Raw genomic sequence first — 16,185 nt, 5'->3', positions numbered from 1 at the left:
GATTCTCTCATGGAGTACAAGTGAACTCAGGTTGAAATGCCAAGTCCCGTGGGCCCAAGAGAGATCTGGTCTGAGAGCAGGCAGACATTTCAACTGAGAAACTGAAGAATGGGGTCAGCAGATGCCCAGGCAGGCAGGGCCAGAATGAGCAAGCAGAGCCAAGTGAAGAAAGAGAAGTATTGTTCAGGTGTGCAGGCGTGCCAGCCAGTTAGGGCCTGGGACAGGGTGATCTGAGCTAACAGGCCCTGGTGGGATAACAATGGTCAGAGCCAGACTCAAAGTGGGTTGGGCATGTGCCAAGGGAGGAGGAAGGAGAAGTGATGGGGCAGTGGACCACCAGCTGCCCAGCTCTGTTAGAGAACTGCTGGAACCCAACGGGAAGGGTATCCCCGAAGTTGTGCCTAGGAGTGGTGCTAGGGGCAGAGAGGTCAAAGGCGAGAAGCAAGATGATTCTCAAGGGATTTGGCTTACTATCAGTGCCTTTAGCTGGACTGTTCTCCAGGGTAGGGCCACTCTGAGCTGGGCCTTTGCTGTAGACCAAGGAGGGCAGGGGCCCAGCTGCGTCTCTTTGTATCATGTGGTTTTGTTTTTTTTTTAATTTTTATTTATTTTTGAGAGAGAGAGAGATTGAGAGACAGCAAGAGTAGAGGAGGGGCAGACAGAGATGGAGACACAGACTCTGAAGCAGACTCCAGGCTCTGAGCTGTCAGCACAGAGCCTGATGCGGGGCTTGAACTCACAAACCTGTGAGATCATGACCTGAGCCGAAGTCAGTTGCTGAACTGACTGAGCCACCCAAGCGCCCCTGTATCATGTGTTTTTAAAGTCTGTTGTAAAACTTCAACCAGTGGACTGAAAACCTCTTGGGGAGCCGGAAGGGCAGCAGTCCCTTGAATTTAAAGGGCACAAGCTCCATAAGCTCAAGTCCTCTGTCTGTTTCTCTATGTACCTTTTTGCTTCTTTTCCACATATGTGTCTAGATTCAGTTAGCCTGGTGAGGATTAGGCACATCTTCTGCAGCAGGGGCAACCCAAGCGAGTGGCGAGTGGCACCTGGCTCCACAAAATCTGTATTTGTGTAGGCAAATACAGATGAGCAATTTCCAATAAGAATACAGAAAAAAACACAGGAGTTCAATTTCAGAAAACTGTCTCTGTTGAAAGGTTTAAAATGATACTTTATTGGAGACTTTAGATTGTGGCTATCTTCTAAGGGCTCATCTAAAATAATTTCATGAGATTTCATCTGCTACATGTAGGAACAGGGCCAGGTCCCACTGGCCCTCAAGGGAGGAAAGTATGTAGGTGTTTCTTTCTGGGTTCCAGCTAGTAGTTCAATCCATGGTGAGGCAGCTGGGGTAGGGAGATGGGGAAATTCATTCTTGTGAGATTCAATACATATTTCTTGAGTGTCTCCTCTGTGCTTGGCACTGTTTGACGAGCCAGGGATATAGTGAGCAGGAGAGATAAAGTCCCCAGACCCAAGCAGTTTACATTCCAGTGTATTCTGGAGGGGTGTGTGTGTGTGTGTAGACAACAGGCAAACAAGCAAGAAGATACCAGGTGGTGAGGAGCACTGTGGTAAAAACAAAAACAAAATAGATGATGTCATGAGGCTGACAGGACAGGGGCTATTTTAGATTGGCTGCTAAGGAAGGACCTCTCTGAGGTGACGGCATTTAGATGGAGCCCTGAATGACAGAAGGAAGATGCTATCTAGGGTCTTTTCTAGCGTAAGGGAACTCCAAGCAGAGGGGCCATCTCATGCAAATCTCTTCAAGTGGAAGCAAGCCTGGAGTGTCCAGGAAAAAGGGACATGGCCATGGTGTTTGATACACAGTGAACACGGTTCACAGGGGTATGAGACATGGTCTGGGTGGTGGCACTGAGGGTGGGGAGCACGATCTGATCCTAAGAGCAGTGGGCAATGTTTGGGAGGTTTTGCATGAGGCCATGCTTGGCTCAAGTTTAGATGTGATGCCACTATTCTGGCTGCTGAGTGGGGACAGAGTGTAGGGGCTGAAGGAGCACAGAAAGCAGGTGGGAAGCCATGGCATTTGTCCAGGTAAGGGGTGAGGGCAATGGGGGCTGGGATTGCAGCAGTGGAGAGAGCGGCTGGATCTGGTGTCGCTTCGGTGGAGGGATCACCAGGAAACCTGCTGGGGAAGGACATGGAGTGGGTCAGGGTGAGGAAGCAGGAAGCACTCTTGGTTTCTGCCTTGAGTAAAAGGGGGATGATGGTGCATTTTCTGAGATGGGGAAGAAAAAAAAAGATGTGTAGAGGGAGAGAAAACCAATGCTTGGATTCGAGGTATGTGCTAGAGATCCAAGTGGATATCTGTCAAGTTGGCAGCTTGGATAGATGAATCTGGAATTCACGGGAGGGTCAGGGCTGGACATATAACTTTCAGAGTCATTAGAATATGGAAGGCATTGGAAGCTATTATTAAATAGCTTGTATAAATAATACCTAGCATACCACATATTAAAGATTAGGGCCTTTCTAATGGTTATCAGTGTCTAGGGATCTCTGGTCAGCAGGGAGTGGAACACGCATGGAAATTAGATTTAAACTCTATCCAAACAAGAACCTCTCCTAAAAACACAGTGTTATCCTGCTTATGAATAAAGTAATACCACTGTCATCCTATTTTCAGGAGAGGAAAGGGTAATTCTTGCCAAGATGTAGGGAAAAAATTTGACATTTAACTTGTTAACATTCAGGATGAAGATTTTCATTTCTCAGTGTTATCTGGGCATACTTCTACTCTGCTTCCCTCAGCTCAAATCCTGATGGAGCTCCTACCCAAGCTCCGGCTGAACAGCACCAGGAGAGAGAACATGATGCCATCCTGCCCTCAAGGAATTTGGAGCTCCAACAGCAATGACGGTCAAGGAGCTTCAAGCTCTGGGGCTCTGAGGACCCAGAATCTCTGTCCTCAGATGAGCGGGTGTGAATTTCTGGGGATGGGGGTGTGAAATGAGAGTCGCTGATACAGACAGGTTTTCTGAAGCTAACAAGAGAAAGGATGCAATTAAAAACTGGTGCCTTTGGTTTTATCCACGGATCCTTAAGATGTAATGCAAAAATGCAGATAATCGAAAACAAAGGTTAACACAACTAGTTTAAAGAAACTGCACAGCTAATCAGGAAATCCTTTGTTATGCTTTGGTCTGAAGGAGAAACATTTGCTAAAAATCCGACTTACTTGTTTTAAAATGATTCAAACTTAATCATTTGAGGAGAAACATGGCATGCAAGTTCTGTATTTAATTTTATTTATTTATACATTTTCTCTCTTTTGTGTTGGTGGGGAAAAAAGGCTTAAGCAACAGAGCAGCATATCAGACGTGAGTCCTGACAACTGGAGAGAAAAGAAAAATGAAGCCACTGCGATCGGTCCAGAGTAGTACTTGTAGGTTACGATGACAGGCCAGCTTGCCTCAGTCAGGCTGGCTGAGCCAGCGTGAACTGCGGTCAGTGGTTATTAATCATTTGTCAAAGTCCGCAGGGCTTTATCATCTAATTATAGTTATAAGTATGTTTATATTACACAACCATGTGGCAAAGCTGCAAAGGATTCAAGCCTTAACACAATCGGCAGTGACATTTAAAAAAAAAAAAACTACAGATAGGCGATAAATCATAAAGCAAACACTTCAGAAAACCATGCCATTCATTACTGTTTGGGCATTCAGGAATTGTTTTCTAAACTGTTTATTTCTATAAACATTGAGAACCTTACAGAGCCTTTGACTACCTTCCCTCCTCCCCCTAATTTTCCAATGAGTTGTAAACATACCAAGTATAATCATCATTTGAAATGAAAGACTGGTTATCGACTCCATCCACATGAACAGACAACCAGAATATAATCACAGCTTATTTTATAAAACCTATTTCTGAACAAAAATATCTCAAACTGTTCTGAAGAATCTACATAAACACACAAATGGATGTGCCTGAGGGACAGCTGTAAACCCCACAAACCAATAGATGGCATTTTACAATAAATGACTTAAGGCTGCAAACAGCATTCGTTTGGTAGCAGGTAAGTTTACATGCTAGGAAACATTTCTCAACATGAATGAACTGTGAAATTGTTTCCTCCTACCCAACACGCCTCTAAACTGTATTGGATTATGTTAGCTGTGTCTGCACCTTGTCATAGAGGCTGTCACGGTCTCAAACGGCAGTGTGGGTAGACACTGGGGGCGAGGGCCCCAGAATCTGAGATGCTGCCTTTAGGAAAATCTAGACACAAGGGGATAGGATGAGGTGAACCATGTGTATTTCAATTCCTAGACTGTAAATTTCTCAGGAAATGATTACCATTGTATCCCCACTCCATCCAATGTCAAGCATTGCCCTGTGAGTGCAAGTAGATTTTTACACTCTGAGGAAAACAATCTATGAATATATGTAGTGTTTTAGCTATTGGCATCCTAGAGTCAACTCTTCAAAACCCAAATTTGTCTGCTTTGTGGACTGCAGGCTATCTTTAACCTTAATCAGAAGCACATAAAACTAAGAAGGTAGTTATGTTGCAGAGATAAGAATCTTCCCAGAGCAAAATGTAAATGAAAGACTTTGGAGATATTGATCGTTCTGTTACATTAATTAAGCTAATTGGAAACTGACTCTCTAAATATATGTTTGTGCGCGGGTACGAGTATGGGTATGAGAATGAGTGTGGGTACAAATCTTAGGTTCTTAGGTCTCTGGAGTAGCTGCAGACAGGTCACTGAAGCTGGTGTGGCCACTTCCCGTCCCACAGGGCACCCACATGCTCTCTCGATGCACCTGCATCCATATATGTCCCCTTCCCCATCATGTTTGCATTACTCTGACCACAACTGCACTTAATTCAGGAAATGAAGAGACTACTTGCCTCTTGTGTGTTGTTTAGAGGCTTTGCAGGCAGAACTTTCAATCTGGGATTCAGGTTAGATGCTTGTTCATCCAAGGGGCAGACTTGGAAATTTGTCTTTTCATTTCTTACATTTTTTTTTCCATCTTCATTATCAGTACCATTTAAATTTAAAGTTTAATTTTAAAGTTTTGTGTTTAGGGTCTAGGTGTGAGATCTATTTGTAAGAAATGTAGCAAATACAAACCTTAAAAGAATCATAGTTTTCTATTTTAAGTTAAATTACATGTATTACAGGATTCAATTTATCTCATTTTTATATGATCATCTATGCTGACCTTATAATTTTATCATTGTCTTTATTTATGGTCCAATAATGTCTTTCTGCCAATTCTTCCAAGCTGATGGATTTATGGAGCCAAGAGCCAAACCATGTAATCTGCAAGTTTTTTGAACAACTAAACAATAATTTTCTAGAAAACTGTTGGATAACCTGCTGGCAAATGGGGTTGGCAGCATTTTACTTTTTGCTTTGGATTTTGGCTTTTTATTTTATTATGTAAAAATGTAAATTAATTTTCCCTAAATGAATGAACATGTAATTGGCTAAATAAAATATGCTGTATGTTAGGTTGGTGAATTTTCCTATATTATATCTTTGGGAATCAAATATTAAAAGAGATGTTTAAGGTTATACATTACTACATCTAAACACTAATTAATCCAACATTATGAGATGTATTTTCTATATAGGGCAGTGTCCCTCTGATGGTAGAACTGGGTTTCTTACGTAAAGTCTATAATGAATCTCATCAAAGCCACAGAATCAGGAACCTGGAAGTGACCTAAGAGAGCATGTAACTCAAATCCTTTCTTTTAAATACATGTTCATATTATTGGTGAGGTCTGAGCGGGTTGGGAGGCTTGTCTGAGATCATATGCTGGGTTAATAGCAGATTTAGGATGAGAGTTAGGTCCTCCTTCTCCTTTTATGGAAACAAAAGCCTCCACTTTCTAACACACCTTAGTCTCACTTTTCATTTGTTCAGATTTGTAAATTCTGACTACTTATAATTTGGATTGACATTGGATTTCCAGTTACCCTAAAAGTTTGCTCATACACAGATAAAATGTTTATGAGCTGAAGGATTGTAAGAGACACATTTTACATGTCAAGAGCCAACTGATTTTCAGAATGTTAAAACATCTTTTTATATACACTGAAATTACGACCTCAATTTTGAACTCTGTATTATATCTACTTATGATAGTGGCAATTCCCCCTACTAGATAACATGAGAGAATGACCAGATCATGTGTATAGACCAGCAACACTGAGAAGTGATTACTAATGAAGAACATTTACTCTGCCTATGTTATAATATTCTGGGCCCCATTAAAAGTCCTATAAACCATGTAGGTGGTCTCCTGTCAGTTTTACATGGCTTGGTTGGCTGTTCATTGCTGATTGGACCAACAGTGGATACTTGGCCCAAGCTAGGCCAATCACATTCTCTCTCCTGGAAAGTTGGAATTGTCAGGCTGGGCATGCACTTTGAACTGTACTTTGAACTGTAATACATAAACTCAAGAGCTGTCAGACAGCCCTATGTGACTGGAAACAGAGAAAGCTGGTGCTTTGAGACCAGAATGGAACAGACAGGAAGAAGCAAGCAGAGATGGAGTGAGGAAATGCCTGGCTGCCTCTCAGTGTTCCAGCACCATACCCTTCCTGAGGCCTGGCTGCCCTTGGGTTCCAGGAGACAGCTCTGTATTCTTACTTGAAAAATCCTCCCTTTCTCTGTCTTTGTCTGTCTCTCTTTTAATACTAGCTAAGTTGTTTTTGATATGTTCAACCAATGAGTCTTAATTCAGATACTCTGAAATAAACTTTACACTTTAGAGCCAGAGCTACCGTACTATCACTGGTGTTTTGGTCCATTCCATGGCGATGGGACCTCTTACAGTATAGGTGAGAGGGCTTGATAATGAGATTCGTTATAATAACCAAGATCCTGTGGGTAGAGCTCAAGATAGACTGACTTTCAATAAATCCCTAATATTTAATAAATAGTGATAAAGTGATAAGGATTTGTACTGATAATTTTTTTTTAGTTCAGAAAATCACTTAATACTACATATATTTCAAAACACAAATTCAGATTTGCTTGCTTTAGTGAGCCTAAAATAATAGGTTTTGAGAAAGAGAGAGAGAGAAAGAGAGAGAGATGTGCATGTGTGAGCATGAGCAGGGAAGAGGGGCAGAGAGAGAGAGAGAGGGAGACAGAGAGGATACCAAGTAGGCTCAACGATATCACCTCAGAATCTGCCGTGGGGCTTGATCCCACCAACCATGAGATCATGACGTAAGCGGAGCTCAAGAATTGGACGCTCAACCAACGGAGATACCAGACGCCCCAATAATGAGGTTTTTCTATATTGACAAATGATGCATAATGTCAATGACATTTTTGAAATAATGAAATAGTTTTGAGATTATTAGCTTTTGAAATTTGAAAACAAGAGAATGGCCTTTGAACTGATATAAGCTATCTTGATAAATTTAAAGGGACCAGATAATACAAAAAAATTCATGCCTAAAATGTACTAAACATTACATACCAATTAAAATCAAGTATCTATGCAAATAGAATAATATGAAATAAATTAACACTTAAAGAGAGTTCACTGTGTGCCAAAAACTGTGCTATGAATTTTTCATGTATTCGTTCATATGCTTATCCCAAGAGTATGGGGTAATTATTATGCCTGGGTGACCTTGAGTTAAATGGCTTGCTCAAAAATCTTACAGCTAGTAAAAGACAGAGGTATCACTTAAACCCAGGTAGACTGTTAACCATCACACCACATTCTCAATAACAAAAAGTAGATTGAACTTAGACTCCTAAGGAAAAGAAATTTGGAAGTTCTTTGGAAGTTTTGGAAAACAATTTTGGGAAAACAAGAAAAATGCACAATCTTTAAAAAACATTTTTTTAGTGTTTACTTATTTTTGAGAGAGAGAGAGAGAACAAGCAGGGGAGGGGCAGAGAGAGAGGGAGACCCATAATTTGAAGCAGGCTCCAGGCTCTGACCTATCAGCACAGAGTCTGATGTGGGGCTTGAATCCATGAGCTGTGAGATCATGACCTGAGCTGAAGTCGGATGCCGAACCGACTGAGCCACACAGGCACCCTGCACAATCTTTTAAAGAATTTTTTTTAAAGGACACTTAGCTTATTAATGATTCTTACCGGGGATTAGAAGGAGAAGGTGGATTCATTTCTTGCTGATAATGATGACCCTGGTTGACGGGCTGTAAAAGAAAAACATTTGTGAGGTGCTAATCAGTGTTGTGTTCTTTACATATACTTTCACATGCACTCTCAGTGCTGTCATTTTTTCCTGAGGGACGATCTGCAAGGAGGGGCTGTTTATTTTACAGAAGACTCAAAGGCTGTTTTGGAAGATCCAGCAAATAACACAGTGGTACACATGAGAAAAACACATGTTATTTTAATGGCCAGTCACTGCACTAGATCGCTTCTGTGGTGTAAAATTCACACGTGGAATCTTCCTCCCTGTGGAATTTTTACGCTGTTAACATTCATTGATATTTCCAGCTACAGTAAAATAGAAGATATTTCATGGAGCTAATGTTGCACAGTAAGTATCAGCAATAACTCAGAGACCCAGAGATAGGGAATATATATTTATATCTCAATGTTAGCAAGTTTGCAAGGATAGCCTGAATGTTCACTAATGGAATTACACATGTAAATCTTAGGTCAAGGTGGTCATTTTCCCCAAGTGCATAATAAAACCTCAAGCACTAATCAGTAAAGTGGAAAAAAAAAACCCAAAAAACAAAACGGTGCCAATACCTAAGAAAAATATGAAATCTCAACTTTTCCCTCCACAAAAAACATTTAAGTTACTATTTCAAAGCACCACTAAACTACCACATCCCCAAATAAGCCTTAAACTTTTGCCTCCAATGGAATTTGATGTTTTTCCTTGGTTCTATAAAGGGAGACAATTCCACTATATCTCTTTTTGAACATCAGCTTGCAGTATTTTTCTCATGTGGTTAACAACCATGTAATTCTAATACAAAAAACATTTTTTAACATTCTCATTTTATTACAAGCTGGAATTTGGTATATATTTTTGAATTGCATTTAGAGGATCTCCATTACTTCCTTACCCAACAGCGTTGGTGTTAAGCCTTTTTCACCCATAATGTGGCCCCACAGGGCTGACTCCAACTGAGGGAAACGGTATGGCAATGGTGCCTGTACATACAGAGCACATATTCCTTATTTTCCACATACTTATTTTAACGGGTCCTAAAATATTAAAGATGTGGGTCATGGGAATTCTTTGGAGTAAACTGTCTCCCTCTATAAATAATCTCTTGGAAGTGTTCCTTTAATTTAAATCAAACACCCTGTCTGATAATCACAGTCACTTAGCCTGACTCTCTGTGATGCACCATGAATTTAAATGCACTCAGATACTTTGGTAATTGAACCGATATCAATGCATCACCATCTCAGTAATAAGAAACAACAGCTGGGAAAACAGTGGAAGGAAAAACATGTCATAAGACATATTTGATCTCACTGGAGAAATAAGACTTCCAGCAATTTGCAAGTGAAATTTAGTTTTATGATTTAGGCTTTATTATTTCACAGCAGAGAAAGGAATTAGCAAGCAAAGGGTCTAACGGGTTCTCTAGAGCATCTCACATGGTTGCAGAAATACTCTTGATAATCTGTTCATTGGTATTCGTCCAGTATTTCAGCTGTACTCGGCCTCCAGTGAATGGGCCTCCCCTGATTCACTTCCAGAGGCCTTTCCATAACTCTCTAAGTACCACAGTGCTGATAGTCAGCAAATTTCCATCTTCTCAATTTTATACCATTAATTCTATTTACACCTGTCTCCAACCCCCTTATTCCAAATGACTTACTCCACCCTCTGGAGAATAGAAACGGCTACAGAATCCTATCTTGTTTGTGACTTAGCTCTCACTTAAGACTACACAGACTGACCCTTTCCACATCTCCTGTCTATATAAAAAAACTGATCCAGTGATACAAGGAGTGAAAAAGAACACAGTCAACAAAAGATTCCCATGAATAGTGGTTTCTTAGTGTTAGAAAACAAACAAACAAAATAACCAGTGGAAATGTTTTGAAGTAGTAAAGATTGCTGATGGGAATGGACAGAAAGGTAAAGGAAAAAAATTCAGTTAAAATAATTGTAGGGTGATGGAACTCGGTCTGAATATCTGATTCCTTAATTTAACTTTTAGTATTGAAAGCGAATTACCAAGTTGTCACCCCTAGATATTTTAGTCAATAACCAACTTCAATTTAGTGATGGCATATCATGGCAGAGCATTCTGACTTAAACACATAATGCTATGAACTGACTTCTACACCCCCAATGCTAGTGACTCCGTCTGGGAAGGAAGCACGTTTTGTTTTGGGGTGGGTCCCAAAACCAGGTGGCCTCAATTTCCTTTCTCTGTACATGTCTCCCTATTGCATGATCAGACTCAGGGACTGGAAGGGATCATGGCAATGATGCAGCTAAAAAGCCCCTCCAAGATATTTCAATTCCCTTAACTTTGCTTTGATGCTTTGAAAGGGCAGCGCTTTCACTAGCGTGAGGTCTTTTTGTTTTCCTAGATCCAAATCAGAATGAATGAGAAAGTGCCTAATGGTTTCTAAAAGCTCTCTGAATGTGATGGGGTGGGGATGGGGGAAGTGTGATGGGCTGTCTGAAGCTACATGTCTCCATCCACAAATGGAAATAGGTATGTTTCGATACATATGCAGCAGTAAACCTATTTGCACTATTTCTAGGTAGGTAATATTCTATGAAAGCACAGGTTAAAAAAATAAAATTGGTTTTTTGGCTTTGGAATTCAGCCATATGCAGGCTATGAACACCATAAGAAGCAGCAAAAGAATAGCAACCAATACCTACCAATAACTATGACAATAAGAACAGCACTAGCTGATATTCACTGAGCACATACTCTGTTCCTTGCAGCAATTCTATGAAACAGACAGGATTAATGACTATCCAAAAGAAGAGGAAATTCAGGCACTGGGTGTTCACCCAAGGTCATGCCAGCCAGGAAATAGTGGAGTGAGAATGTGAACCCAGTTTAGCACAGTTTACCCTTTTAACCATTAGGTTGTAGTGCTTACTCCAGCTCACAGGTTCACCTACAGTGGTGAATACCAAAGTTGTTGAAACAAATATGAAAAACTCAGTTCACCTTATGGCAGGAAGAAAAAAAGTGGTCTGAGATAATTATCTGACGTCTAAGACTACTTCCTCACCGTAAATAAAACTCATGTGATTTCTTTCCTAATGAAATGTCACTTTATGTTTAAAATTAAAGAAAACAGGGATGCCTGGGTGGGTGGCTCAGTTGGCTAAGCGTCTGACTTAGGTCATGAACTCACGGTTCATGGGTTCAAGCTCCGTGTCAGGCTCTGTGCTGATAGCTTGGAGCCTGGTGCGTGCTTCGGATTCTGTGTCTCCCTCTCTCTCTGCCCCTCCCCCCCCCAAAAATAAAATAAGCATTAAAAAATAATAAAAAAATAAAATTAAAGACAGTAAGTTTTGCCATATTGTTAAATTTGGGACAAACATAAGATATAATAGATAACACTCTGAGAACCAGGGCAGTTTATTTCACGGGGTGACTTTCATAGTCACTAAACACAGAACTCAGACATTTCATAGTCACTATGGAGTGACTATGACTTTCACTAGTCACTATGACTTTCATAGTCACTAAACACAGACTCACACATTTCAGTGTTACACTGACTCCAATATCAGTTTTCATATATCATTTCTATAGTGGTATAAGAACATCTGCTCATCAGATTTATCTGCAGCTTAGCACAACCGACTCCTTACCTTTTTTAGTTCAGGAGAATTAAAAGAAAACTCATTACACCCAAAGAGAATTGAGAAGTTAATGAATGTGTAGATCAGAACAAATTAAGAGCTATTAAGTATAAAGAACCTGAAATGCCAATATATTATATATTGGACACGTAACAGCGAGCAATCATTACGTAAAACGCTGATATGCTGATGAGCAAAGAAATGGAACAGATCCTAGAAACGCAGGCCCTGGTCCTTTTGGTGGCGCTGTTGCTATGCACTAGTGTCAGGAAAACCCAAATTCCTAAAACTTGCCAGGAGCACAAGAAGCTTTGCTTCCCCATGATCAAGCTGCTAGAAATTCTGGGGTGAGGGAGAGAAGAGAAGGCTAAATAAAAGAACAGGAGATAAGATAATCCTGCCATGTTAAAAGGTAAAGACAATATTTTCATGTTGTTATGTAAAACCTATGAAAATGGCAAAAATGTTGCAAGGTTAATCAAGACCATAAATAACTTGTCTGAGAACCTCACCATATGCTTGTAATTTTATTAAGTGCATTTTGCCTGGTTTCTCCAAATAGTATGCTCTGCAATGTGCCATGTTGATGGATGCATGCGATGAGCGTTTTTTTTTTTTTTTTTTTTTTTTTTAAACAAGCTGAGGAGAGTTATGTGCTTGATATTAGATTATGGGAATTCTTAACTTGAAGGAATGATGGCTTTAGGGTATCTGCCTACAGGGTAGCATGCACATGAGGAACGCTTTTCTTGAATCTAGGGTAAAGGCAGGACAGAGAAATAATGAAAGAGTGAAATAATAAAATAACGAAGGGTTTATTTGTAAAGCTCTGAGGGGTAAGTCTGGATTTCAGTGGTTAAGCTCACATCCAAACAAGCATAGTAGAACCTCTACCTATCCTTAGAGCCCTCAGCGGTCACGAAAAAGGGAAATGTCCTAGAAATCTTTTCTGATCACTCAGGTGGCCCTTTGAGGAGAATAACTTTGGGGGAGCAGCAGGTAAGAGCTGTGCGTGTACTCTGCTAGGCACTGGGCATGTGCATTCCCCACACCCATTCAGTTCTCACCACGCCAATAAAATGAAGCCCTTTTACTACTCCTAAGTTTACAGGCGATCGTGCCAGTAAATGGAAGAGCTGGGATCTGAGCTCAGGTTGGCTGATGCAGGGTCTACATTCTTTTGGCAAGAAGCTGCTACCATTAATAGCTACTCTTTTTCCTTAAAAAGAAACCATACACATACCCACCTACCTATGACACGGTTTTATGCTATTGTCAATCAAAAGCCCTCACCAAAATAAAATTCATTTAAGAATCCATCATAAGCAACTCCTAACTCCCTTCCTAAGGCTTCCCAGAGCCAAGTTTTTAAATAAATCTCATGAGAGCTACTCCTAACGGAAACCCTCCAAAATTGATTACTTGTAGCCTGGTTTCCACAGAAGTTGTAAAGTATTGTTTTAATTGAATTTGGTTCTAAGTTAGAAACTTTGAAAAATTTGTCTGTCAAAGGCCAATGGATTTCTCAGTAGGCTTGATTTATTTAGCAAAAGATGCCTACAAAAGCCAATTTGCTATGAGAAATATGGTTACATTTAATTACACTTTTAAATGACTAATTTATTATGTCTAAACACCTTTTAAACAGTACATATTACTCTGAACTGTACAGATGCTGAGAAAAGCAGAGGAATCAAAACTGGTAGTAAACACAATAGATTTTGCTAAAGACTCTTCATTTTACTTTGCATAGGCTTTTGGGTTTCAGACTGCAGTGTGTGAAGTAGTTACGTAAAGATGCTAAATTGAATGTGACCTGCTTAAATCTCCTTTTTAAACCATTGGTCATCAAGCCCTGAGAGATTTCTTTCCTTTGTGTATTTAATATCCATTTATCAAACTTGAATGTAAAATATTACCTGCATTGGTCAGGGTTTATTTAAGCAAAGCCAAGTTGATGTTTATTTTGGAATTTTGATGAAAATTATGCTATTGTAGAGTAAAAAAGGAGAACCTTTTAATACTTCTGGTTTATTCATTCAATCTGTGACCAGTGATTGAAGGTGACCTCATGCCAGGCACTGGGCTCAGCACGGTCCTGCCTTCCAAGAACTCACAACCAGGCCTGGGGCACACTGCTAACAATGGTTCCCTGATGTGGTAAATGCTAACACCGAGCCTGAAGATAATGGGAACCCACAGAAGGAAGCAAATAAATCTGTGCAGGGTGGTTGAGGGTCAAAGAGGGTGTCATGAAGCAGTTATGTTTGAGTTGGGCCTTGGAAGACAAGGGGTGCTCCAGGTAGAGGAGAGGGGTGGAGGGTCTCCAGGCATAGGGAAAAGCATGATGAGCAATGACATGATTGACATGATCTGGACAAGGGCATCGCATGATCTGTGCAAGCTGCGCAGTGTAGCCAAAGTATGGGGGAGTTCTGTGTATCTGCTGGGTAGGGGTTGGTAGTGATGGTGGGATAAGCAAAGAGTTCTGTTTAAGGTGACGGAGAAACAAAGAGGTTATCCTGTTAAAGGAGAGACTCCACCCTCACGTCCATAGATGCAATTCTGTTCCTTTTCAGAACTCGGAATTCCTTTCCCCCTCTTTCCACATGGTGAGCATGCACTCATTCTTCAACTCTGGCTTAACTGTAGTCTTCTCTGTGAAACAGGTAGAATTAATTGTTCCCTCTGATGTGGGCCTCTCTTCTGTATCTATTATAGAACTCTTTATTCTCTTATCACTACTGCCCCGACTTATGGGTAGCTGTTTACTCTCTACCTCCCTCCAACCCAGTGAACATCTCAAGGCTGGGTCAAGCCTTATTTGTATCCCCAGCACAGTTCACAGCATACTGTACCACTCAAAAACAAAAGCCAAAGCAAAAAACAAGTATGTGGAATGAATTAATGTGGGACAGATAAGCTAGGTTGAGGTGAGAGTATAACAGCACTCTAGCTGGTCTTAAGGGCTGCTTCAAGTTAACACACTCCTTACTTGCTGCCTGAAGGCCCCTGATCTGTAACAGAACTAACATACTTTCTTTGAGATTTGCAGACCACTGGTCTTGAGGAGTGAAGGACCAGAACTTTCCCAGACCACAGAGGCCAGCAAGTCTGTCTGAAGTCACCTTGGCTTTCCGACTAGCCCAGCAAATTTTGGCAAAATGTTTTTCTTTTTCAGGTCACACAAAAGATTTTACTGACCTCCCTCTGTGTAGCTGTAGAACTTGCCCTCCTTTGTGGAAAGAACAGTGCTTCTGTGCATCACGAAACAAGAATTGGACCCCCTCACACAACCCCTGAGCCCTGAGAGAATGTCTGTAGCTGGCACCATCGAGTCTGCGTGTGATCAACAGATGTTACTGGCCACCGCACTCACTCTGCTGATTAACTACCCTAAACTCCTTTAAAAACTCCTGGGCCATGCAGAAACCTTGGAGTTGCCCTTTGGCCAAGGGTCTGCCTGCTGGCCTCCTGAATAAAGCTCAAACTCCTTTCCTTTCCTTTCCTTTTTTTTTTTTTTTTTTTTTTTTAAGTAGGCTTTCACGTCCAATGCAGGGCCCAACATGGGCTCAACGTGGGGCTCAAAGACTTGAGCTGAGATCAAGAATCAAATGCTTAACCAGCTGAGCCACCCAGGTGCCCCTACCCTTTCCAATCCAAACTCATCTCTCCAGTAATGATCTTTCAGGTGATGGGCAGGTGAACTTGGGTTCGGGAACAAGAGTGTAATGGAGATATTCCTGTCTGTTAGTAGCAGAAAGGAAGGTCTCTTACAATGAGGCCTCACGAAGCTACAGCAGGCTTTAGAGTTAAGTCTGAAGAGATAATCAGGTATGAGGTACAAGGATGTGTGCAGAGTGTGTTCTGGAAGTTATAACTTGGACCAAAAGTGTGGAACGAAAGCTGAGGAACAGTGAGAGATGAGCCCAGGGAGTGGGGCAGGTCTCAGATCATGGGGGGTCTTGTATTTTGCCTAAACAAAGAGGCAATGGGAAGCTAGGAAAGGCTTTATGCAGGGAAGAGATAAGATTAGATCTGGGCTTTAGGAAGATCACTAGTGTGAATAATAAAGATAATAATGACAACTAACTTTAATTTACCAAATGCTTATTATGCCTCAGATACAGTGCCAAGTGCTTTACAAGGTCACAGCTTGGGATTTGAACCCTGGCAATTTGTTCTCAGAGCAGAGGCTCCTCACCATCAGGCTGTGGTGCCTGGCCTGGAGGCAGAGAGGTAACCAGGAGACTATGGAAGGAATGTGGATGAAAATAAAGTGCCAAAGCTATGGTGTTAGGTGGTGAGGGGATTTGGAAATGAAGGGGTGGGAGAAGTGGAGGTGTCCTCCACATTTCTGGTTTGAGTGCCAG

General features: G+C 41.1%; 1 protein-coding gene across 12 annotated transcripts in view; it reads right to left on the bottom strand.

The window, feature by feature from the left end:
• The window catches only part of CFAP20DC (CFAP20 domain containing), a 238,572-nt gene that overhangs the window by 39,215 nt on the left and 183,172 nt on the right, over positions 1-16,185 (bottom strand). For 8 of the 12 annotated variants that reach the window (XM_040454584.1, XM_040454589.1, XM_040454595.1 and 5 more), the window contains 2 exons: positions 8,125-8,186; positions 1,157-1,575 (listed from right to left, as the gene is read on the bottom strand). In XM_040454584.1, coding sequence (XP_040310518.1) covers positions 1,326-1,575; positions 8,125-8,186 — 312 coding nt within the window. In that variant the 3' untranslated portion in view covers positions 1,157-1,325. Of the gene's footprint in view, positions 1-1,156; positions 1,576-8,124; positions 8,187-16,185 lie in introns of those variants that run through there. The other 4 variants (XM_040454596.1, XM_040454590.1, XM_040454586.1 and 1 more) reach the window with 1 other exon arrangement.

This window comes from Herpailurus yagouaroundi, unplaced genomic scaffold, assembly GCF_014898765.1.
Source record: "Herpailurus yagouaroundi ecotype Mexico unplaced genomic scaffold, PumYag 213, whole genome shotgun sequence".
Lineage (NCBI taxonomy): Eukaryota > Metazoa > Chordata > Mammalia > Carnivora > Felidae > Herpailurus > Herpailurus yagouaroundi.
Note: the sequence above shows the minus strand (reverse complement) of the source record. Positions and strands in the feature narration are given on the sequence as shown.